The 24968-nt window shown below is 43.4% G+C and overlaps 1 protein-coding gene across 5 annotated transcripts in view; it reads right to left on the reverse strand.

The window, feature by feature from the left end:
* hdac4 (histone deacetylase 4) overlaps window positions 1-24968 on the reverse strand; it is a 588646-nt gene that overhangs the window by 64574 nt on the left and 499104 nt on the right. For all 5 annotated transcript variants that reach the window (XM_060930285.1, XM_060930286.1, XM_060930288.1 and 2 more), the window contains 4 exons: window positions 19868-19970; window positions 19117-19163; window positions 9216-9323; window positions 3119-3174 (listed from right to left, as the gene is read on the reverse strand). In XM_060930285.1, coding sequence (XP_060786268.1) covers window positions 3119-3174; window positions 9216-9323; window positions 19117-19163; window positions 19868-19970 — 314 coding nt within the window. The remainder of the gene's footprint in view (window positions 1-3118; window positions 3175-9215; window positions 9324-19116; window positions 19164-19867; window positions 19971-24968) is intronic.

Consider the following 24968-nt stretch of genomic DNA (forward strand, 5'->3'; position numbering starts at 1 on the left):
CTACTTCCGTAATTTGTCCAGACCAACCATAAACTTGTACGTCATCCTTCAAACGGTCCAGCCAATCACATAGTGTGACGTCACCAGCAGGCGCCGGAGCCCGAGCCGATCTGTAGATCTGATTCCTACACGGCATCATTATTATAATATGATGTATCTTGTTTGATATTTGGAGTAGAAAGACAATATTGTGATGTCTTTACTGTGTTTTGGGGTGAATGTGACTGAAAAAAAAAATGGTACAAACATTCACATTTTGTTAACCATTGTTTTGGGAAATTTGATTGAATAAATGACATTTATTGTAAGGCAACCTCGTTTTTTCCATACTCTTACCAGTCTTAGCAGCTTGTAAAAACAATGTTATTTATTGTTTTATATAAAGAAATACAATTAATATTATGCAGAATTTAGTTCAGCCTTTTGGTCCGGCCCTCCACAAAATTTTCTGTTTCTCATGTGGCCCCATGGAAAAAATAATTGCCCACCCCGATATAGAGTGTATTTCTGATTAGTTTAAAGTGATCTTCATTGAAAAGAACAGTGCTTTTCTTTCAAAAATAAGGACATTTCAAAGTGACCCCAAACTTTTGAACGGTAGTGTAATTACCGTCTTTTACATACACTATATTGCCAAAAGTATTCGCTCACCTGCCTTGACTCACATATGAGCTTAAGTGACATCCCGTTCCTAATCCATAGGGTTCAATATGACGTCAGTCCACCCTTTGCAGCTAGAACAGCTTCAACTCTTCTGGGAAGGCTGTCCACAAGGTTTAGGAGTGTGTTTATGGGAATTTTTGACCATTCTTCCAGAAGCGCATTCGTGAGGTCACACACTGATGTTGGACGAGAAGGCCTGGCTCTCAGTCTCCGCTCTAATTCATCCCAAAGGTGTTCTATCGGGTTGAGGTCAGGACTCTGTGCAGGCCAGTCAAGTTCATCCACACCAGACTCTGTCATCCATGTCTTTATGGACCTTGCTTTGTGCACTGGTGCACAGTCATGTTGGAAGAGGAAGGGGCCAGCTCCAAACTGTAAAAACAGTCTGCATGCCTAGGTGCTTGATTTTATACACCTGTGGCCATGGAAGTGATTGGAACACCTGATTCCGACAATTTGGATGGGTGAGCAAATACTTTTGGAAATATAGTGCATCTTTTTTCATGCCTAACCAGGATTAAGAATCGGAAGGTTCTGAGTTTGAACCCACTAGACCAGCGATGACTGCGATCCAAGGAGTGATGTATATTTTGAATTTATTCACGAGTCCAGTCTTATTACATCATCAAGTAGTTTAAAATACAAAGTCTTCCTCAAAGGCACGTATTTTATATCAAGAAATAAAACCTCGTTACTTGGTATAAAATACGTGCCTAATTGCTGTTACTGATAACGGATGAACGGAGTTCACATGCAGGCAGTGAAGCTGATGTACAACCCCGATTCCAAAAAAAGTTGGGACAAAGTACAAATTGTAAAAAAAAACAAACGGAATGCAATAATTTACAAATCTCAAAAACTGATATTGTATTCACAATAGAACATACACAACATATCAAATGTCGAAAGTGAGACATTTTGAAGTTTTATGCCAAATATTGGCTCATTTGAAATTTCATGACAGCAACACATCTCAAAAAAGTTGGGACAGGGGCAATAAGAGGCTGGAAAAGTTAAAGGTCCAAAAAAGGAACAGCTGGAGGACCAAATTGCAACTCATTACGTCAATTGGCAATAGGTCATTAACATGACTGGGTATAAAAAGAGCATCTTGGAGTGGCAGCGGCTCTCAGAAGTAAAGATGGGAAGAGGATCACCAATCCCCCTAATTCTGCGCCGACAAATAGTGGAGCAATATCAGAAAGGGGTTCGACAGTGTAAAATTGCAAAGAGTTTGAACATATCATCATCTACAGTGCATAATATCATCAAAAGATTCAGAGAATCTGGAAGAATCTCTGTGCGTGAGGGTCAAGGCCGGAAAACCATACTGGGTGGCCGTGATCTTCGGGCCCTTAGACGGCACTGCATCACATACAGGCATGCTTCTGTATTGGAAATCACAAAATGGGCTCAGGAATATTTCCAGAGAACATTATCTGTGAACACAATTCACCGCGCCATCCGCCGTTGCCAGCTAAAACTCTATAGTTCAAAGAAGAAGCCGTATCTAAACATGATCCAGAAGCGCAGACGTCTTCTCTGGGCCAAGGCTCATTTAAAATGGACTGTGGCAAAGTGGAAAACTGTTCTGTGGTCAGACGAATCAAAATTTGAAGTTCTTTATGGAAATCAGGGACGCCGTGTCATTCGGACTAAAGAGGAGAAGGACGACCCAAGTTGTTATCAGCGCTCAGTTCAGAAGCCTGTATCTCTGATGGTATGGGGTTGCATTAGTGCATGTGGCATGGGCAGCTTACACATCTGGAAAGACACCATCAATGCTGAAAGGTATATCCAGGTTCTAGAGCAACATATGCTCCCATCCAGACGACGTCTCTTTCGGGGAAGACCTTGCATTTTCCAACATGACAATGCCAAACCACATACTGCATCAATTACAGCATCATGGCTGCGTAGAAGAAGGGTCCGGGTACTGAACTAGCCAGCCTGCAGTCCAGATCTTTCACCCATAGAAAACATTTGGCGCATCATAAAACGGAAGATACGACAAAAAAGACCTAAGACAGTTGAGCAACTAGAATCCTACATTAGACAAGAATGGGTTAACATTCCTATCCCTAAACTTGAGCAACTTGTCTCCTCAGTCCCCAGACGTTTACAGACTGTTGTAAAGAGAAAAGGGGATGTCTCACAGTGGTAAACATGGCCTTGTCCCAACTTTGAGATGTGTTGTTGTCATGAAATTTAAAATCACCTAATTTTTCTCTTCAAATGAGACATTTTCTCAGTTTAAACATTTGATATGTCATCTATGTTCTATTCTGAATAAAATATGGAATTTTGAAACTTCCACATCATTGCATTCCGTTTTTATTTACAATTTGTACTTTGTCCCAACTTTTTTGGAATCGGGGTTGTAGCTGTGCAGGGAAACAGTATTTGTGGAGCAATATGGTGATGTGGTTTGTGCAGTGAGGGGAGTGGTACTCACATGGGGGTGCTCTCCTCGGCGTGGTGTCCTGGAGGCCGCACCACAGCGAAACCGTTCTGTAATCACACACCGACACACACAGCTGTGTTAGCTACACCACCACACGCTGCAAAGAGACGAGCCCACGCATGTGCACAAGCACGCACCCTAACAGGATGATCGTAACACACTGCTGCATGGCTCAGTCTTCCAGCAAGACGCTCAGTTACTCTAAAACCTGATGTGGATCTGAGTTAATGATGTTTCCATTCATGGTGAACAGGCCAGTGGAGGATCACGCTGATCATTAATGCACCAAGGACCGGTGGAGGTGCTGATCACCGAGTCTCTGCGCTCAGATCAGATCAGAAAGCCCCTCCGAGCACAGGAACTTCCCATCCTAATGATGCTGAAGCAGCTGTGCTTTACTGTTTTCCTTTCTCGCTCCAGGGAATAGTAATTTAGCCTGTGAGAGGAGCTTAGCTGGTGTAACGCTAGTTCTCAGTGGCGTGTTTTCAGAGTGCTGGGCTGGGCTGGGCTGCGGCTGAGGTGTTGCACGTCTATTTTAGTTTGGGATGACTGGCAGACAGGATGTTATGTTGAGTGTGTGTGCTGAGATCTACAGTCTCACTAATGATGTGGTTACACTCAGGCGTGTGTGCATTTGCTTGAGATTAGGTTGCTTTCTGCGGTGAAAGGATGCCCAGATATCAGCTGATCTCTCTCTCTCTCTCTCTCTCTCTCTCACACACACACGCGAACTCTTTCGCTCACGATTTGGCTACACAAACATTGAACAGCAAATGACACGACGTTAAGTTTTCTTTTCCCAAATATCAATAACTTCAAACCAGTAAATAACTAAAATGTCAATAACTTCAGCATGAAAACAAGTACAATTGGTAGATTTGGCAGCCTAAAACCCCAAACAAATCTATTTCTGATGTTGATACAGTATTTGCTCCTTTTTATGCAGCACAACTGCAGAGTGTAGCACGCCTGCTAACGTTCACGCTGTAGCACTGTGAAACGAGACTCTTTAAAGCTACACCGCCTTCCAGATTTTTCAAGTCTAGGTCATAAAAAGAATTTTCCCTGACACCTGATTATTTTTGTTTAGTGGACCGAAAGCTACCGAGTTCGAATCACAGACTTCCAGTTTTATTAGTTTTTTTAAAAATAGAACAGTTACTGAATTGATCTCCACGTGGCCCTAAATTCTCCGCTATTTTTTCCTGCTTCACCATGACTCAATACAAGATCCTACGTCATGCATGACGTGGTGGGCTTTCCCCGTTCGCGCAAGGCATTGTGGGATACAAATTTGAAACAGGAGAGAAAAATGGAGGACGTGAGCGTGCAAATGAAACGTGAAAGACCAAGTACAGTAACGGAAAGAAAGCGAGAAGAAAAGACGTTAGGTTATATACGACGGAAAGGAAACGCAGGACCAAACTAATAAATATCGGCGCTCAGCGAGCACCTCGGTGTGATCAGCTGTTCGTTTAGCGACAGAATGATAGAACCGTCAGTGCACGCTCAAAGGTAAACCTGTAGATGGTGGTAATGCAACACTGGATCACCAGCTGCCGTAAAACCCAAAAGATGAAGATGACGAAGGTAAACCTGCGTATGTGCACACACACACGGACTTCCTCTGTCTGCTTGACTGTGCGAAATGAGTGATTTCATGCACATTATTTGCTCAGGAATCCCTCAAATTAAATAACTTCCCAGCTACAGAATGGCCTGGGTATTTTTTTTTAAAGATATTACAGAAAAACATGCATCACAATGACCAAATTTCAGCGGGAACTAAATTTCACCGATTTTATGAAATCGAAAGGGTGTCTACTTTTAAAGGGATCTTCCAGTGGATTTATTCTCAAACTTATTTTAAGTAAAAGTAGTCACAGATTTCAAAAATCAAACTTTCATTTTCGGAGACCAAATAATGTTTGCGAAAAATGAATTTTCTTTAAAATATCAGATGGGCTTCCTGCGGTGGTGACGTACACTACCGTTCAAAAGTTTGGGGTCACCCAGACAATTTTGTGTTTTCCATGAAAAGTCACACTTTTATTTACCACCATAAGTTGTAAAATGAACAGAAAATATAGTCGAGACATTTTCCTGGCCATTTTGAGCATTTAATCGACCCCACAAATGTGATGCTCCAGAAACTCAATCTGCTCAAAGGAAGGTCAGTTTTATAGCTTCTCTAAAGAGCTCAACTGTTTTCAGCTGTGCTAACATGATTGTACAAGGGTTTTCTAATCATCCATTAGCCTTCTGAGGCAATGAGCAAACACATTGTACCATTAGAACACTGGAGTGAGAGTTGCTGGAAATGGGCCTCTATACACCTATGGAGATATTGCACCAAAAACCACACATTTGCAGCTAGAATAGTCATTTACCACATTAGCAATGGATAGAGTGGATTTCTGATTAGTTTAAAGTGCAGTTCTTTCAAAAATAAGGACATTTCAAAGTGACCCCAAACTTTTGAACGGTAGTGTATGCGATGACGTCAGGTAGCGGTCGCTTGGAGCAACTCGACCAAACATGTTTTGCAGCGTGAGGTCTCAGGTCTGATCCAGTTCCTGTCGGTGACGCTTTGCCACAGCTGATCCAGCACACTTTGCATTTTCTTTGTGGATATGCAGTCTAGTTCCAGTTTGTGCTTTCTTTCGAGCATCACTGCGGGATTTATACGCTACACACCGAGGCACAGTTATTTAAAAACTGATAAATTCAGTAAATTACTTGTAAAACTAGCAAAACTACGATGCAAACAGAGAATATAAACAGCCGAGTTGCTCCGAGCGACCGCTACCTGACGTCATCGCATCTGACATTTTAAAGAAAATTTATTTTTCTCGAACACGATTTGGTCTCCGAAAATGAAAGTTTGATGTTTTAAATCTGCGACTACTTTTACTTAACATAAGCTTGAGAATAAATCCGCTGGAGGATCCCTTTAATATTCAGGATTTAAAGGAACAGTCCACCGTACTTCCATAATGAAATATGCTGTTATCTGAATTGAGACGAGCTGCTCCGTACCTCTCCGAGCTTTGCGCGACCTCCCAGTCAGTCAGACGCGCTGTCACTCCTGTTAGCAATGTAGCTAGGCTCAGTATGGCCAATGGTATTTTTTGGGGCTGTAGTTAGATGCGACCAAACTCTTCCGCGTTTTTTCTGTTTACATAGGTTTATATGACCAGTGATATGAAACAAATTCAGTTACACAAATTGAAACGTAGCGATTTTCTATGCTATGGAAAGTCCGCACTATAATGACAGGCGTACTAACACCTTCTGCGTGCTTCGGCAGCGCATTGATACGGAGCTCAGATATCAATGCGCTGCCGAAGTGTGCAGAAGGTGTTAGTACGCCTGTCATTATAGTGCGGACTTTCCATAGCATAGAAAATCGCTACGTTTCAATTTGTGTAACTGAACTTGTTTCATATCACTGGTCATATAAACCTATGTAAACAGGAAAAACGCGGAAGAGTTTGGTCACATCTAACTACAGCCCCAAAAAATACCATTGGCCATGCTGAGCCTAGCTACATTGCTAACAGGAGTGACAGCGCGTCTGACTGCGTCTGACTGACTGGGAGGTCGCGCAAAGCTCAGAGAGGTACGGAGCAGCTCGTCTCAATTCAGATAAGAGCATATTTCATTATGGAAGTACGGTGGACTGTTCCTTTAAGATGTGCATGTTAATCTTCACGCTTAAGGCTTAATAAACAGTGCAACAGTATATGATAATAATAATAAAAAAGCAAGCCCTTGTTTACATCCTGGCGTGTGGAGTGAGATCTGTTCTGTGAGTGAGCTGCAGAAATATTGGTATGTGTGCGGAAATAAAACATTATTCTATTATCGCGTGTGGAAATAAAGGAAATATTCAGTATTCGAATGTACTGCAGCATTAATGAGCCGAGAATGTTCCCCTGCTACTGACAGGATGAACTGCAGCAGCAGCGCGACCCCAGACTGGGACTCTTTTTAGCAAAGAATCATTTACAGATTGCAACGTTTTCTACAAACTGATCTTTAGCTCAATATTACACTTCTTGGGATTCATGTCTTCAAACCGCCTCATTAACCAAAGTAAACTGACAAAGCTGAAAGCTAGACGCCCTTTCAGTTTCATAAAATCGGTGAAATATAGTTCCCTCGGAAATTTGGTCATTGTGATATATGTTTATTTCTGTAATATCTCAAAAAAACAAAACAAAAAACGGGCCATTCTGTGGCTGGGAAGTTATTTAATGTGAGGGGACTAAAGCAAATGTGCATGAAATCTCTCAGTTCGTGCAGTCAAGCAGACAGAGGAAGTCCGTGTGCGTGCGCAGGTTTACCTTTGACGGTGCACTGACGGTTCCATCATTCTGTCGCTAAACGAACAGCTGATCACACCGAGGTGCTCACTGAGCACCAATATTTATTAGTTTGGCCCTGCATTTCCTTTCCTTCATATTTAACATAACGTCTTTTCTTCTCGCTTTCTTTCCGTTACTGTAGTCGGTCTTTCACGTTTCATTCGCACACTCGCGTCCTCCATTTTTTCTCTCCTGTTTCAAATTTGTATCCCGCAATGCCTTGCGCGAACGGGGAAAGCCCATCACGTCATGCATGATGTAGTATCTTGTATTGCGTCATGGTGAAGCAGGAAAAAATAGCGGAGAATTTAAGGCCACATGGAGATCAATTCATTAATTGTTCTGTTTAAAAAAAAACCTAATAAAATTGGAAGTCGGTGATTCGAATTCAGTAGCTTTCCGTCCACTAAACAAAAATAATCAGGTGTCGGGGGAAAATTCTTTTTATGACCTACACTTGGAAAATTTGAAAGGCGGTGTAGCTTTAAAAACAAGAAATAAAAGCTGTCCATATAAATCACTAATCTTCGACAACTGTGTTCTACAAAGTCAAACACTGCTTAGTGAGTAAAAAAGGCTCGAGTGTGAATATATTGTGATTAATATGCTCATAATCCTGGGGAGTCTTTATGATTACAGCAGCAGCTCACAGGTACAAATCTACAGTATCCAGGTGAGATTATACTGTATAGTGGAGAAAAGGTAAGACTCAAGGGAGAAATCTTTAGGGTATCCATGTCAGATCATCCACTGTAGCAAGTTAATTATAAGTGCAGTGGTTTACTGTTAAAGGAGAACTGAAGTCATTTTTAAACTTGCTTTATTTCTTAATTAACGTGTTATTCAATTACGTTTTCGGTTTTACTAACCTTATATTGTGACTCGTGTTGGCAACTAATCGCAGTTAAATATGATACTTATCGGCCCATTCGGTTTTTAGCCATGTTGAATTTAGTCCGTTTGGTCCACGGCAGGCGTCGCTTATCCGCGCGATCTTCACGAGACTTGTGCAAGACTTCGAAACGTCAAGTGTCAGCCAGGTGTCAGTGCCGCCATTTTGAAAACTGTTTTCCAAACGAAATGTTGCACAGAAACGAGTTTAAATGACGATTACTGCCTACTTTTTTCAAACTTTCCTGATTGCTATCAAAACAAACAAAACTTCCAGCTTGATTACATCAGCGTTCGAAAGAGGACGCGCGCATCTTTTGACGACGTCGGCAGATGTCGGTCGCTTTGATTTCCGCTGTACGTTTTACTTCCGTCCTACGATGTCTCGCACAGGTCTCAACGAATCTCGTTTACGGCTGTTGCTTTGACATATGGACTGATATATTACAGAATATTTCAAACACTCAGAACTTGCTATAGCAGCGACAAAATAGCTATCAAAAACGCATTCCGATATTTAATAAAATGAGATAAATAGAATTTTGATCATAAAAAATGTGCCTTCAGTTCTCCTTTAAACCTGTCAGAGATTCTGCAGACATGCAAGCAAGAGCAACTGCCTTAAGGAAAACTCTGAGTAATAAACCTTTACAGACCTGCAACGTTAAACCCTTTTCCTTACACCAAGTGACAAGGATCATTTGTACAACTAATTTAAAAAAAAAAAGTTTAAGGCTCAACAAGTTTGTGTTAAGTGAACAAAAGGAGTGTGTGTAGCTTTGATCAAGTTTTAAAAAAAAAAAAAGTGAAGATAAGGATGGTGTTACCTTCAGTTCTCCAGACGCCACTTTAAAAACCAGTTCCACCACGGAGCCGACGGCCAGACGAGCCGCGCTAGACGAGTGCACCTCGTTCCAGATAGTGTCACTGTCCACCTGCACAAACACAATCCAGTGGGTAGATAAATCAACATTGCACAGTTGTTTTAAGACAGGGATAAAAACACATTTAATGCTCCAGCAGACAGAAGTTAGGTGTGATGTTTGCTTGGTAAACACTGCTGAGTAATATTCACACACAACAGTCGGAGTCGAGCCTTGCTTACACACTGCTTTGTTACATCGACGCCTGATGGACGGCTTTAGCGCACAAAAATCAAGCTGAGAAATCCGCACTCCTAAAGTTAAACAGGTTCCTGCTGTCCACCTCGACGTCCTGGTCAAGCATCCACCTCATGGTTTGACTTTCCGCGTGTTCGGAGATGCTTTTCTGCTTACCACGGCTGTACAGAGTGGTGAGTTGAGTTATGCACGAAAATCCCAGGAGATCAAGAGTTTCTGAAATTTTATGGGTGTCACAAAACACGCCGGTCGCAAAGATTCGATTCGATTCATGATACTGGCTTCACAATTTTGATTCAATTCGCGGATTTTTTTTAACGAACAAAAATGACTGGGAAAAAAAACAAACCTCATTTTCTGCATCAAACAATTCAAAGTTTACTAAAAATTAAGGAAAAAAGTGAGACGTTTCGGTGCCGCTCGGATACCGTTAACAAGCGAGTGTTCGTAAGCCAAGCCAATGTCAAAACGTAGAGGAATAGATTAGCATAATGCCAAACAAAAAGTTTGGCCCATAGGGAGTCTGATTTTAAGTTGTAAAGCAGTGCTGGACAGATGAATGTGACCGTTTAAGGAAAGCGTTCCTAAGCCTGAACTACCCACAATCCTGAACTAACAGTACCATCAAAGGATTTGTCGATTCTACACTTTGTAAACATCCTAGTACACCGGACAACAACATCAGAATCACCGGACCATTCAAGGACCAATGTTCAGTGAACGTCGTCAGAAGGAAATTACAAGACCGAGGTAACAAAACAAATATTAGAATTCGACTTGTATTCGCGAGCTGCAAACTCAACGATGCGCTGAAGATGCAAGAGGAACAAGAGTGCTCTGAGAGCACAATGTCCCCCGCTGGCAATGATGCCATAACTCTGGTAAAACGCGACTGAATTGGACGAAATTTTCAATATACGTATTACCGACATATAACAAAGAATCCTGCCAAGTTTCGTGAAATTCCTCCAAAAATTGTGAGAGGAGTTGATGTCAGAAGGTCCTTCCCGGGACGGATGGACATCACCACGACATAATCCCCCTTCGGGCCTTTCAGCCAGCAGGGGATAAAAATTGTGAGGGAAGTTGATTTCAGAAAGCAAACACACCTTCGTTAAATTACCAACGTACAAGTTTGTTAATAATCAAGGACATAACTCTGGGAAAATATAATTTCGCTCAAAATAGCCGCAAATGCGTCGCAAAGCCATCGCGAACCCTTCTCAAGTCGGTTTCCGTGAGGCTTCCTCTACATCCCTGCCTGCGGAGACACAACAATTGCGGTAAAATACGCGAATATCAATTCAGTGTGATTCCAAGTGAAAATTGTCGCTAATTCGCATATTTTATCGCAACTGTTGTCTCCAACTAGTCGCGGGCTGTTGCAGCCCAGTGAGATACTACCCTTAGAGTTACTGTACTGTTTCCTTATGTTGTACAAAATGCCGGGCGACAACAGCGACAAGTTACTCACTACTATACTGTCCCGACTACTACTCTACTTCACACTTCACTAGTTGTTGGGCTCCCTGAGGTGGCAGGCACACGCGCACAGGACCGAAACCATCAGAAAACAACTCGATGGGTTTCTTTATGTATCCGCACTCTATGCCTATAGGGCTCCGCTCACAACAGATGTAGAGTCAGGCTTGTAGTACAACCCCGATTCCAAAAAAGTTGGGACAAAGTACAAATTGTAAATAAAAACGGAATCTAATAATTTACAAATCTCAAAAACTGATATTGTATTCACAATAGAACATAGACAACATATCAAATGTCAAAAGTGAGACATTTTGAAATTTCATGCCAAATATTGGCTCATTTGAAATTTCATGACAGCAACACATCTCAAAAAAGTTGGGACAGGGGCAATAAGAGGCTGGAAAAGTTAAAGGTACAAAAAAGGAACAGCTGGAGGACCAAATTGCAACTCATTAGGTCAATTGGCAATAGGTCATTAACATGACTGGGTATAAAAAGAGCATCTTGGAGTGGCAGCGGCTCTCAGAAGTAAAGATGGGAAGAGGATCACCAATCCCCCTAATTCTGCGCCAACAAATAGTGGAGCAATATCAGAAAGGAGTTCGACAGTGTAAAATTGCAAAGAGTTTGAACATATCATCATCTACAGTGCATAATATCATCAAAAGATTCAGAGAATCTGGAAGAATCTCTGTGCGTAAGGGTCAAGGCCGGAAAACCATACTGGGTGCCCGTGATCTTCGGGCCCTTAGACGGCACTGCATCACATACAGGCATGCTTCTGTATTGGAAATCACAAAATGGGCTCAGGAATATTTCCAGAGAACATTATCTGTGAACACAATTCACCGTGCCATCCGCCGTTGCCAGCTAAAACGCTATAGTTCAAAGAAGAAGCCGTATCTAAACATGATCCAGAAGCGCAGACGTCTTCTCTGGGCCAAGGCTCATTTAAAATGGACTGTGGCAAAGTGGAAAAAACTGTTCTGTGGTCAGACGAATCAAAATTTGAAGTTCTTTATGGAAATCAGGGACGCCGTGTCATTCGGACTAAAGAGGAGAAGGACGACCCAAGTTGTTATCAGCGCTCAGTTCAGAAGCCTGCATCTCTGATGGTATGGGGTTGCATTAGTGCGTGTGGCATGGGCAGCTTACACATCTGGAAAGACACCATCAATGCTGAAAGGTATATCCAGGTTCTAGAGCAACATATGCTCCCATCCAGACGACATCTCTTTCGGGGAAGACCTTGCATTTTCCAACATGACAATGCCAAACCACACACTGCATCAATTACAGCATCATGGCTGCGTAGAAGAAGGGTCCGGGTACGGAACTGGCCAGCCTGCAGTCCAGATCTTTCACCCATAGAAAACATTTGGCGCATCATAAAACGGAAGATACGACAAAAAAGACCTAAGACAGTTGAGCAACTAGAATCCTACATTAGACAAGAATGGGTTAACATTCCTATCCCTAAACTTGAGCAACTTGTCTCCTCAGTCCCCAGACGTTTACAGACTGTTGTAAAGAGAAAAGGGGATGTCTCACAGTGGTAAACATGGCCTTGTCCCAACTTTTTTGAGATGTGTTGTTGTCATGAAATTTAAAATCACCTAATTTTTCTCTTTAAATGATACATTTTCTCAGTTTAAACATTTGATATGTCATCTACGTTCTATTCTGAATAAAATATAGAATTTTGAAACTTCCACATCGTTGCATTCCGTTTTTATTTACAATTTGTACTTTGTCCCAACTTTTTTGGAATCGGGGTTGTACTCGACTCCGACTCGTGCCCTAATTTTAAGGACTCGTGACTCGACTTGAGCACGGATGACTCGGATCCGTGCATTAACTGCATTCGGACTCGTAAATTAGAGACGAGGACTCGGATTTTTTCTTTTTTTTTTTGCAACATGCCATAATAATTTAGCAGAAGATATTTATATCTACATTAATTTTTGTACTAATTTCACGGAAGAGCGTCACACCTGCGCACCTTGGTGCGTGCATCAGATAGACTCTCGGGTAGTCTGGACGGCGCGCGCGCATGCACCAAACGGACTCTCACGCGTGCCGTAAACAACTCGCACCTGCACAGGATTAAGGCACAATCAGCGGGCCGATATAAAAACTGTGAAAACACACTTACTTTGCGAAGTATTGACTTGCATTGCTGACACATTACCAAGCCTTATTACCTTGTTTGGTTTCCTGATTCTCGTCTTTGATTCTGCCGAGTCTACGATAGCCCGTTTGTGCCTCGCTCGACCTATCGGCCGTTTCACCGTTTTACGATTTTACCTGCCGTTCTGGGTTGTCTGTCTTCGCTTGTACTAATAAACCCATCTTCTGCACTTCCATCCATCTCTGACAGAATACTTCACACTCCCTGATAAAGAGAAGCACATTCACCCGTTCATACAGCATGTTCAGGAACAAACTAATGTTAACGGCGCTGAAACAAACAGCCGCCGTCAAATGGTACCGTTGGAGTCTTGTTCTCGACTCTGACTTTTTTTTTTTAACGACTCCGACTTGAACACTGCGGAATCGAGGTTGAGTGACTCGACTACAACACTGTAGAGTTGTGCGTCGTATCATGTCACGCGTGACGGATATGAACGTACGCAAGCTGCTGAAAAATAACTGCTTAAAAGCCACAAGTTTGAAACCCAAACATCAGCAATGAATGTGAAAAACCTAGCGGGTTAGAATGGTGTGAAAACACTACAAGTCTAAAAGTGGGATACATGGCAGGTGAGAGGAGCATTTATTCAGTGCCATGAAAGGTAAACATGAGCGGGAAAAAACCTGGCAGGAGGACGGTGTGTGTATATGTATGTGTCATCTAAGTGTGGACACAGAGTACACTCATTCATCAGTCACTACTCATTATTCCAACACACGCCTGTCCTACAGCCTGCAATTACTCCAGCCTGGCCCTAGCCCACGACCCCCACCCAAACACACGCACCATACACCAGACAAAAAGGGACACGTGCACGTACAAAACGCACCTCCGACTTAAAAGCCCAGGGACTCGTTCGTGTTCGTTTGGAGTCTGCTCTCGAGCAGGTGTCTTCGGCTCAGAGCAACATTACAACCGACCGCCGTCAAACACGACCTTCCATTACATCAGCTGCCTTATTTAGCTTAACGTCTTCCACCAAAGCAGAGAGGGTGAATACGCTCCTTTTTTTTTTTTTCCCAGCATGTCCGCTGTTGATTTAGCGTGCACGGAGAACAATGTTCTCCTCGTGTTGCATGCACATCAGGGATGCTGAAATCCCAGAATGGGGGGACAAGCCATGAACCGAGAGGCCGAGGGTTCGCGGGGTAAATCCCTGGGGCTCTCTTTGTGCATACATATTCGCGAGCAATTTATGAATTTCGTTGCAATAGCATGAGTGCTCAAGGGCAGCGTAAAAAAAGTAGCCTTTCAAGCCGGGCCAAGAATGACTCTGTCACGAATTACAAGCCTGTGGTGAATTTACAGTTGTATAAAAAAAAAAAAATACATATAAATAAAGTAAGAGAGCAGAAACCGAGCGCAAGGTCAAAGGAAAGAGTGTGGATGAATAAAAGGGAATAGCTATATGAGCAAGTACAGCATGAAAAACAGAAACTGGAGGCTCGGAGTACAGAGTGATAGAGCGCATAGTACACACTGATAGCACAGAGAGAGAGAGAGAGAGAGAGAGAGAGAGAGATGTGTATTATGTGCATGTCTGAATAAACACAGGCAACAAATTAGTGTGAGAGGAAAAAAAAAAAGAGGAAAAAGAGCCTTTTAATGGACAGAGATTTGGGGTGGGGTGGAGGAGGGGGTGGTGGTGTTGGAATGAAGAAAGGCAGTCTCTCTCGACTCTGACAGACTAATTTTCAGAGCGGAGGCTAGCTGCGGAGACGCAGGAAGACAACAATTTTGTTCCATTTCCATAAAAGAGTCCAGAGACCTTCTGTTTCTCACCAAGCTGCGCCGGCTCTACTGCCAGGCCCGCCTGCTATTCATCACCCGGCAAACAGCGCTGATGGGGGTTAACCTACAGCCTCTCAGCCACATCACATACACACCTTCATTACTCCAGCACTCACATCCCACAGCTACAACTCATTAAGCAATACGATACATATTCGTTCTTCCAGTGGAGCAACGATGGAAGTCAAATCACGAGTGCTTTTCGAGTTTTTCTCAAATCCAGTGGAAGAAGATTTTCAATACGTTTTACTCAGCACTGGAGATGACACCAGTATAGGTTACTGGGCTGATTCCAGCAAGAAATGGTGGACTGGATATTGGAGAAAACATATCAGATATCAGATCCTGTAACAAGCAGCACAATTGGATTTGGGAAAGAAAAGAAATGTATTTTCCGAAATGGAAATGTTTACATATAAAGACATGACTTTTTTTTTTATTATATTTATACATTATTATATTTACAATACGAGTGATTTTTGTGTAAATGAGTTGAACTGGGAAGGACTTTGTTTCAAAAGAAACATTTTTAAAGGGGTACCAAATATAATATATACAGCTGCTGATGTGACAAAGTAACGTATTCTTAAGTATTCTATCAAATTTATATACTAGAAAACAACGAAATATCTTGGTAATTGTAAATATAATAGTCGGTACGCTAAACGGCACAAGAGTCGCCATTTTTAAAAGACCATGACGTCAGCGCTACCCACTGCACTAGGAGAGAAGCGTATAATCATGGCGTCGGGCGCATCAAGTGAAAGCGACAGCTCTGTCGAATCATACGAAGAGATCCCGCAAAAGACACGTCTGGAGGATCGTTATGCTTTCCGTCGGTCCTGTTATTACACCCGAAAGCAACACACCGTGGCATTGTGTAGCCGATCACTTACAATTCATCCTACTTTCCGATTCACACGTGCTAGTCCCAACCTCAATGAGCCAACACAACTGGGCACATACATACGTCATGAGTGTTACGCAGAGAAAATGAACGTGCATTCTGATTGGATAAAATTAATATCATGGCGGGCTGTTCAAACTGCGGAAATAGTTTGCTCGAGCTACTTTCAAAACACTATAACTTTCCAACCTTAGAACAAAAAACTTTTGTAAGTCTTGAATAAGGTTCGTTAATGTGTGTTTTATTGTTATATTTACTCTATATATTGCCCTCTGTTCCCCTTTAAGCTTAGAATAGAAAAAAAAAATTAACTGCGAGCTACTGCTCACTTCCGTATCCCCCCCGCTCTCGCTTATATCAGAACACCAGCAATCAAAGGAACAGGACACTTATTATGAATGTTGACTTCGACAAATAATGAACCCTGAAACAAGTAAGTAAAGAGCCGTGTCTCTCCCCAGGGATTTCAAACAGCATCCTGGGAAACTGCCATTTTGAAATAGCATTTTGCTTCTTGAAATAGCGTCAAAATCCACGCTATATGTTTTGTAAATACATTGTCGGTAAACAGGAAGTTGATGTTCGACAGACCTGAAAACGGTACACACGGTATAGAACCCCAAGCAGAAGCTCGGGACCAAATATCAAGCGGTTGTGATTTGTAGTTGCTGAGAAAAGTGTTATGAAATTTTTGTAAATCTACGCTATAAGTTTTATAAATACATTCAGTCGGTAAACAGGAAGTTGATGTGCGACAGATCTGAAAACGGTAAACACGGTCTCGAACCCCAAGCTGAAGTTTGGGACCAAGTACCAAGTGGCTATGATTTGTGGTTCCTGAGTATTTTGGATGGACGGAACTACAGAGATACAGACAGATGGACGGACAGAAGTAAACCAGTAAACCCCCCCCCCCTTTGCAGGGGTATAAAAAAGAGGTTTTGTCTGATACTCAAACCCGGTGTCCAAAATCATTCGCTCGTTCACTACTCCCTATATAGGGAATTACTATATAGAGGACTATATAGTGAGCTTATTGGTCTCATCTCATCTCATTATCTCTCGCCGCTTTATCCTGTTCTACAGGGTCGCAGGCAAGCTGGAGCCTATCCCAGCTGACTACGGGCGAAAGGCGGGGTACACCCTGGACAAGTCGCCAGGTCATCACAGGGCTGACACATAGACAACCATTCACACTCACATTCACACCTACGGTCAATTTAGAGTCACCAGTTAACCTAACCTGCATGTCTTTGGACTGTGGGGGAAACCGGAGCACCCGGAGGAAACCCACGCGGAGAACATGCAAACTCCACACAGAAAGGCCCTCGCCGGCCACGGGGCTCGAACCCAGGACCTTCTTGCTGTGAGGCGACAGCGCTAACCACTACGTCACCGTGCCGCCCAAGCTCATTGGTAAAATGAAAAAAAAAAAAACCCCGCTTTCGGACGCTACTCCGCCGTGCCGTTATTTACGTCATTACTGTCGCACAATTAAACGTGCCAGATCGGTCGGCTGATGGGTTTTCAAAATAATAAACACATGCGTGTACATTTGTGATAAATCCATATTACGCTGAGCGCATTTCCCACATTCATCAGTACAAAGTACTTTGTGTCTGCTGCATCTTTCAGTTTTTTTTTTTAAAATCAAGGCTGAATGCTTTCTTCTTTGCCGCTGCCTTTTATTAAATCACATCTGAGACTTGGCTTTCTTTCAGCGCGACCGCAATGCATGATGGGATATACTGCTTGGTTAGTGACCACCGGTTGTACACTACTTTTCGTGATGCATTGTGGGATACTATGAGTGCACTATATAGGGTGTAAATAATCCTCACTATCGTTTCGGACAGCACTACAAAATGGCGTCCTCACTATATAGCGCCCTATATAGTGAGTCGGGAGCGATTTCGGACACAGGGAAGGTTTCAGTATTGATTCCGGAAAAGAAAAAGTGGTCTTGTGCCATCTCTACGTATAAGAGAGTTCCTGGCGGAGACTGTAAGGTCAATAGACATTTATACAAAATGCACGTTTCTGTGAAAAGCCTCTACGATCTACAGATAGATTCACAAATTAATGAAGGCGCTCTGGGCTGGGAAACACTGAAAAATCTGATTTTATAAAGTCATAAATAAATAAGGAATAAAACAACAGGGTGTGCTATTACAGGAAAATAATAAACGGCAAAGCTTTTCTAATAACAGCACACCCTGAGATGTTTTATTCTACCACTGCAATTTGCCAACAATTGTGATTTTTTTTTTTAATTATTAAAGAATAAAGATACTTTAAAATATCTGTTTATAGTCATGGAAACATAGTTACAGTTTATAGTTTCATAAAACTACAAACAGCTATAAACACTTGTTCGTTCAGCAGCCTCTCTTTTTTTTTTTCTCCCTTGTAGTTAAAAAAAAATAATAAAAATACAGCTTGTCATATTACCGAGATACTATAAGGCGCAAATCCCTCTTTTCTGAAGACGGCACCGTATTGGAAAACCTAAAGTTACAGCTTTAAGTCTGACGGCTAACGCTTTGGCACTGGAGACTCCTTCCAAAAACTCCATCTCCTTACAGAAAACTCAACACAATAACATACGAATAAATAAATGAATAAATAAACACCAACCCACCCTCAAAAAAAAAAAAAAACAAGGATTAGTAGTGAGTTGAGCATTTTTCTAAGAACAGGGGAAAGAAGCTGCTGGAATCTTGTGCGTGATAATTCATAAACATTACACATGTGGTGGATGGAGCTTAGATTAAAAACAAACAAACAACAAAAAAAACCCCGCCGACCTATTCGTTTAGACACGGAAGGAAACGGCCATCAAAAAAACACGGGGGTTCTGGCGTGCCGAACAGACGCAGCTCTGCTCACTCAGCGCTGAAGAAGCGGCTGTCCGTTCATCCAAAAGATCTCACACACGCTTGAAACATCAAGCGCAGTGCAACACAGATACACACCTTGTCTCAGCGCACACACAGGATTTCATAATACAAGAGATTAGCCCTCCCTTCACTGCTTTCACCTCCACACACACACACAGCTTGTTTATAGAAAACATCTGGACACAATTACCCGCTCGACAGAAAGCACAGCAACAGTTTTTGTTGCCGCTAGAGTTTCTGGGTGGGGGGGTGGGGTGGGGGGGCTCGCTGGAGAACAAACAGTCCCATTATTTACACACGCGAATAAGAGAAGCAGAGAGAGAAACTTACCCCGATGCCCCCACAGGGCAACCTCACAAACATGGGTGTCACAGAGCCTGCAGAGAAGAAAAGAAAGACAGAAAGAGGTGATGATCACTTTTAAGGACCCCTGAGGTTTTCCAGAGTACGGATTTCATCAAGCTGGAAATGTGAGTGTTGCCCCCAGCTGTCTGTCTGATTCTGTGAAAAATGAGATTGACAGGTCGAGTTCTGTCTTTCCGAGAACACTCTGCCCATCGCTGAGCTCACGCAGGGCAGAGAGAGAGAGAGAGAGGGGAGTGGGCGAGCTTTATTGTGTGTGTGTGTGTGGATCAACTACAACACAGGACTTAATGATAAACCACATGGGAGGTGGGTTTAATCGCTGAATGTTGTTTGATCACTGAATGAAAAGCATGGCAGCGGCTGAAGTCATGGAAAACTGCGTGAGGCTCCCTGGTGGCCCTGATGGACAGCTCTGGGGCACAGTCGAATCTGATGAAAGCCAAAAGGGGGAAATGGTGCTGTTTGGGAAAACAAGCTTTGGCGAGGAATCGGGTCTAATGTGATGAGCTGAAAACAGGCCTAATACTACAGAGGCAGCAGTGTCATTAGTGGGGAAGTGGTGTGTGTGTGTGTGTGTCTGAGAGAGATGTTGAGAGTGTGGGTGGGACGGAATGCTGATTGGTCTCACACACACACAATCATTAAAATGCCTCCTTCTCATTCACCCAGGCCAGGGTCATTTGTATATATGTGTGTGTGTGTGTGTGTGTCTTACTGTCTAATTTCTGTCTCAGTGGGTTTGTCCCGTAGAGCAGCACGTGAGCTTCGGAGTGGACCGTCTGCAGCTCTTCTAGCGTGGCCTTCCTGCCCCGGATACACTACACGAACACACATGCACACGACTGGCATCAGTTTTAAATATCTTCCAAAAAGGACTTACTCAAAACAGCAGTCTGTAACTTTCAGAGCCCTCTGCTGCCCGAGAGGTGAACTGCGACTGCGATTAAAATCCGGAAATCGATCCCTCCACTCTGCTGAAACTACATCGGCATTGTGAACTGCTTTTTAAGGAAAAGAAGAAGAGTAAAAAAAAAACCCAAAACAAGCAGCTCTGTTCTACATGAAGGTGGAGCCAGAAAAACACAAAGCGTTTAATTAAGAAATGGACGCGATCCATTGCAGGGCGATACCGGGAATCAAAGTTTCCCGTCTCGTATCCGGCATGTCTAGGAACAAGTTTACAAATTACAACCTGCACCTTTTAAGAGGGCGAAGCAGAGAGAAGGGGACAGAGATATCAGCTATGAGTAAAGGCCAATTTATGCTGACAACCCAGTCCTCGCAGATAGCGTCGCAGACAGTGTCTGCGTAGCCCCCCCCACCTTCGCAGACGCTTTGCGCGCACCTCCCAAAAATTGTGACCACCGCAGAAGCCTCACAGACAGCGTCGCAGACAAGAGGGCTCTGATTGGTCCACTCTACATCCGCTGTACACGCACTTCCGCGTCCCTATTTTCCTGGTTTGGTTTGTTTTCACGACTGCCATTTTTAAAAACACCAGCGAAGATGGAGCAGCACGAAGAGTGGTTGATCGAGGAAGTGAGGAAGTACGTACATCTATACGACTCCGGTTCTAGTCATTATAAGTAACCGGAGGATAAAACACTCCACTAACCACACCCACCAACTACTCCTAGCGATTTCGCGACTTCGCGCCCCCTTGCGTTGTGGCGGTGAATAACATCGCGCACGCCTATTACTCCCCGCTCAACGATAAATTACAACTGTCTGCGAAAAGCTGTCTGCGAAAGCCTTGTCGCAAGAGCATGCAGAGGCCTTAAGTGTCCCAGGCGTGGTGTTGTAAGGTAGATTAGGGGTCAAATCGCAGGACAGCCCCAGATTGCTGCTGTTGCAGAATTGAGCAAGGACCTTACCCCCGAGTTCGACAGGTGAACGCTCGCACGCTCGCTCGCGTTCTACGTATGTGTATATATGGAGCTACAATATCAGCATCAGCAGCAAGCAACATTGGAACTGATTTTTTTTTTCCCCCCCAATCCCATACAAGTTACGCAAACCACTTTAAAGCAACAAATCCACATTACATTACATTACAGGCATTTAGCAGACGCTTTTTATCCAGGGCACGTACAAGGTACCCCGGGGAGCTTTTAGGGGTTCGGTGCCTTGCTCAAGGGCACTTCAGCCATTCCTGCTGATCCAGGGAATCAAACTGGCGACCTTTTGGTCCCAAGGCTGCTTCTCTAACCATTACACCATGGCTTCATAACCATCCAGCTGTCTGGCTCGAATTATTTTATGAATACTATGGAGCGTGCGAGAAAAACGAAACGCAGTTTCATTTTATCCCATCACGGGCTTTCATTACGCGCGTACAGATACGTGAAGAAAAATAAAAGGAGTAGCAGAGATTCTTGGCGCCTCTGGGAAGTGTACATAGCTAATCTGCCAACAAAGCTTGCATGAAGTCGAGCGCATAACCAGGCTTGTAGTACTCGAGTCCGACTCGTGCCCTGATTTTAAGGACTCGTGAAGTCGAGTTGGACTTGAGCACTGATGACTCGGACTTGTGCGTTAACTGCATTCGGACTCGTAAATTGGACACGAGGACTCTGATTTTTCTTTATTTTTTTGTAACATGCCATAATAATTTGGCGTATTTATATTTACATTAATTTTGTGCAAGAGTGTCACGCCTTGGTGCATGCACCAGGTAGACTCTTCCGGACAGCGCGCGCGACTAGCAAACTCTCACGTGCACTGTAAATGACTCGCACCTGCACAGGATTGAGGCGCAGTCAATGCGCCGATATAAAAACTGTGAAAACGCACTTTCTTTGCGAAGTATTGAATTGCGCTGCTGACACATTACCGAGCCTTATTTCCTTGTTTGGTTTCCTGATTTCTTTGCGAAGTATTGAATTGCGCTGCTGACACGTTACCGAGCCTTATTTCCTTGTTTGGTTTCCTGATTTCCCGGTTCTCGTCTTTGATTCTGCCGAGTCTCCGATAGCCTATTTGTGCCTATTGCCCGTTTCACTGTTTTACGATTTTGCCTTCTGTTCTGGATTGTTTACCGTCTTCACTTGTATTAATAAACACACCTTCTGCACTTCCATCCATCTCTGACAGAATACTTCGCACTCCCTGATACAGAGAAGCACATTCACCTGTTCATACGTCACGTTCAGGAACAAGCTAATGTTAATGGCGCTGAAACAGACACCGTCAAATGGTGCGGTTGGAGTCTTGTTCTCGACTCGGATCAATAATGGACTCGACTCGAATTTTTTTTTTAAGTGACTTGGACTTGAACACTAGGGAACCGAGACTCGGACTCGAGGTTTAGTTACTCGACTCCAACGCTGCACATTAAGCCTAGGTCACAACCGGACGTACGATTTTTTGGCCGTGCAATTTTTGGCGCTTCCCAAATCGCTGCGTTTTTTTTGTTCGTGGAGAAAGACGCACGTTGGCCGTAAGTTTGTCTTGCAACCTGAAAAAAACGTAAGCGCCCGTAGAGTTTGTTTGACATGACAAAGACCCTCTGCGGCCGGTCTACGGCTCGAAAATCAGCACGCCACATGCGCGCCCTCCATGCGTTTCTTGCACGTAGACCGTCCGTAGGAGCACGTACAGTACGGCCGGTTGTGACCGAGGCTTAACTAATATAAATCGAACACACCAATTAGCGCACTTTTATTTGAGACGAATTAACTAACTTTAGAAACTACACCACTTGTGTGAAAGTGTAGGTTTGGACTGCATCTTGTACAAACTAGGATGTCACGTCCACTCAAATGCGTCTGTTAATATAAACATTGCCGTTGTGGACATTATCATGATGTCAAAACCGTCTTGTGTTTTCCTCTTCAAGTCGATGCTGAAGTGTGCAGTAGGTGTAAGAACGCAGCATCGGGTTTCAGTGTGGATGTGCTCGGCAACAGAACAAAGCCCTGGAGCAGGAAAGCTGCAGCTCTGCAATAACGTGAGCCGTGGCACTCGGCCAGACCATGAGGGGTTCTCTGAGGAGTCTGAGCGAGCCAGAGCCGCTCACCTGCATGCATATATGTGTGTGTAAGCTACGGTGACACCTGCAGCAGCGGATGGTGGGTTAGCTCTCAGGTTTTAATAGCACATGCAGTTAAAAAGGGCCCTCCGGGCCCCGGGCTGTGGCAGGCAGCAGCCTGAAATGGCTCCACTGTCTTTAAGGGCCCCCCTGCTGTAGATTAGGGGGTATTAGACTCATGACTGCCTTTAATTGAGGCCCAATTCTGTGTTCCCATCTCCCAGAACAATAAACAATCTCACAGAAGAGCTAAACGCACCCACTTCCCATACCATGCAGAAAGAGACAGACAGAGGGGAGGAGGAGGGAGAGAAAGAAAGAAGGACGGAGAGAGACTCGGAGGCTTGCTAACGTTGCTCTGCCTTGTTTACTTGTTTGTTTGTAGGAAAACAGACGGCAGCTATGCGACTGGCTCTAATAGCTGTGACGCAATGGAGCACAGAGGAGGAGAAGAGCGTGGTGACGGAGATTAGATCCAGTTAGAGCTATTAAACTTTGGTTTGGGTTTAGTCACCGCACGTCAGCGGGCCGCGTGATGCCAGGAAGAAGGAATGGCCCGCTGCAGGTGTCCTCGCTAACGCCGAGTTTCCCCGTGCTGGACTCGGGGCTATAAAAGTGCTCTGTGCAGCAGTGCTCATTTAAGGGTTTTCTGCCTTTTCACGACTGAACGATTAAAGCTGCACCGTGGAATGAAAACTCATCCTAGAACATCTGAGGCAATTAAAAATAACCCAAAAACTAAGCTTTTTTTTCCCCCCCCTCCCTTTCCTGAGTAATAAATAGCTTCCTGTGGTACAACAGGACTAGAGCTGGGCAATACGATGATAAAATATCGATATTGTGATAAACTGTGACAATACAAGTTTCGGACGTATTACCGGTATTACCTCATATTTTATCACATTACACATTATTAAAAAAAAAAAAAAAAAACCTGTTTGGAAGTCGGATAGTTCTGATTGGACCAAATAGTTCTGATTTTACAATTTGATTGGCTGAGCCACGTTCGAAGCCATACCTTGATGGACACACAAGTCACAACTACGACCGCATCACCTGCATTCTGTATTAACGCACCAGGTTTTAAACCAAGAAAATTTCACACTTAGGCTATTATTCTGTCAAGAAAAAAAGCCTAATCTTTGACTGTCATGTTACTTAGCAACCAAAGCTCACACGCAATAGACTATATTCTGTGACAGAAAATGTGTTGAATGCAAGTACAGGAATGAATAGATGTTATTTCCCAGCTGGGAGGTCCGTATGGTGGAATACCGTGACCGAGGTCTTGAAAGTACTGAGCGAGGCGCTCTGGGCCGAGGTCAGTATTCAAGGCCGAGGTCACGGTATTTCACCATACGGACCGACCTTCAGCTGGTAAATAATATATTTATTTTTTTCTTTACCAAATTCTAACAGAAAACGAGAGCGCCCGAAAGGGAAAACCGAGCCGAGCCGCCATTTTGAATCCTCATTCACGGCTGTAATGCAAATGGCTTCCTCCTCGGTATACAAGTGCACTTCCATGGCAGGAAAAAAACTACATTTTGCCGCCTATGTCGTCCCCTATTTATACAAAATCGAGTCATTCAGGATTCAGCCATGTTTTTGTTCGGCGTTAGCAACAGTTAGAGGTTTTTAGCTTTCTCCTGAAATGTTTTCTTTTATTTCTTCTTCCTCAGGGTAGTAAAACCCGCTTTCGCTGTGAACACTGTCGTTATCGCTATCCATGCTGTAAAATTAATGCTATTCTCCTGAGAAATGCTGGCAAAAATTTATAAGATTT

This window comes from Neoarius graeffei, chromosome 9, assembly GCF_027579695.1.
Source record: "Neoarius graeffei isolate fNeoGra1 chromosome 9, fNeoGra1.pri, whole genome shotgun sequence".
Classification (NCBI taxonomy): Eukaryota; Metazoa; Chordata; class Actinopteri; order Siluriformes; family Ariidae; genus Neoarius; species Neoarius graeffei.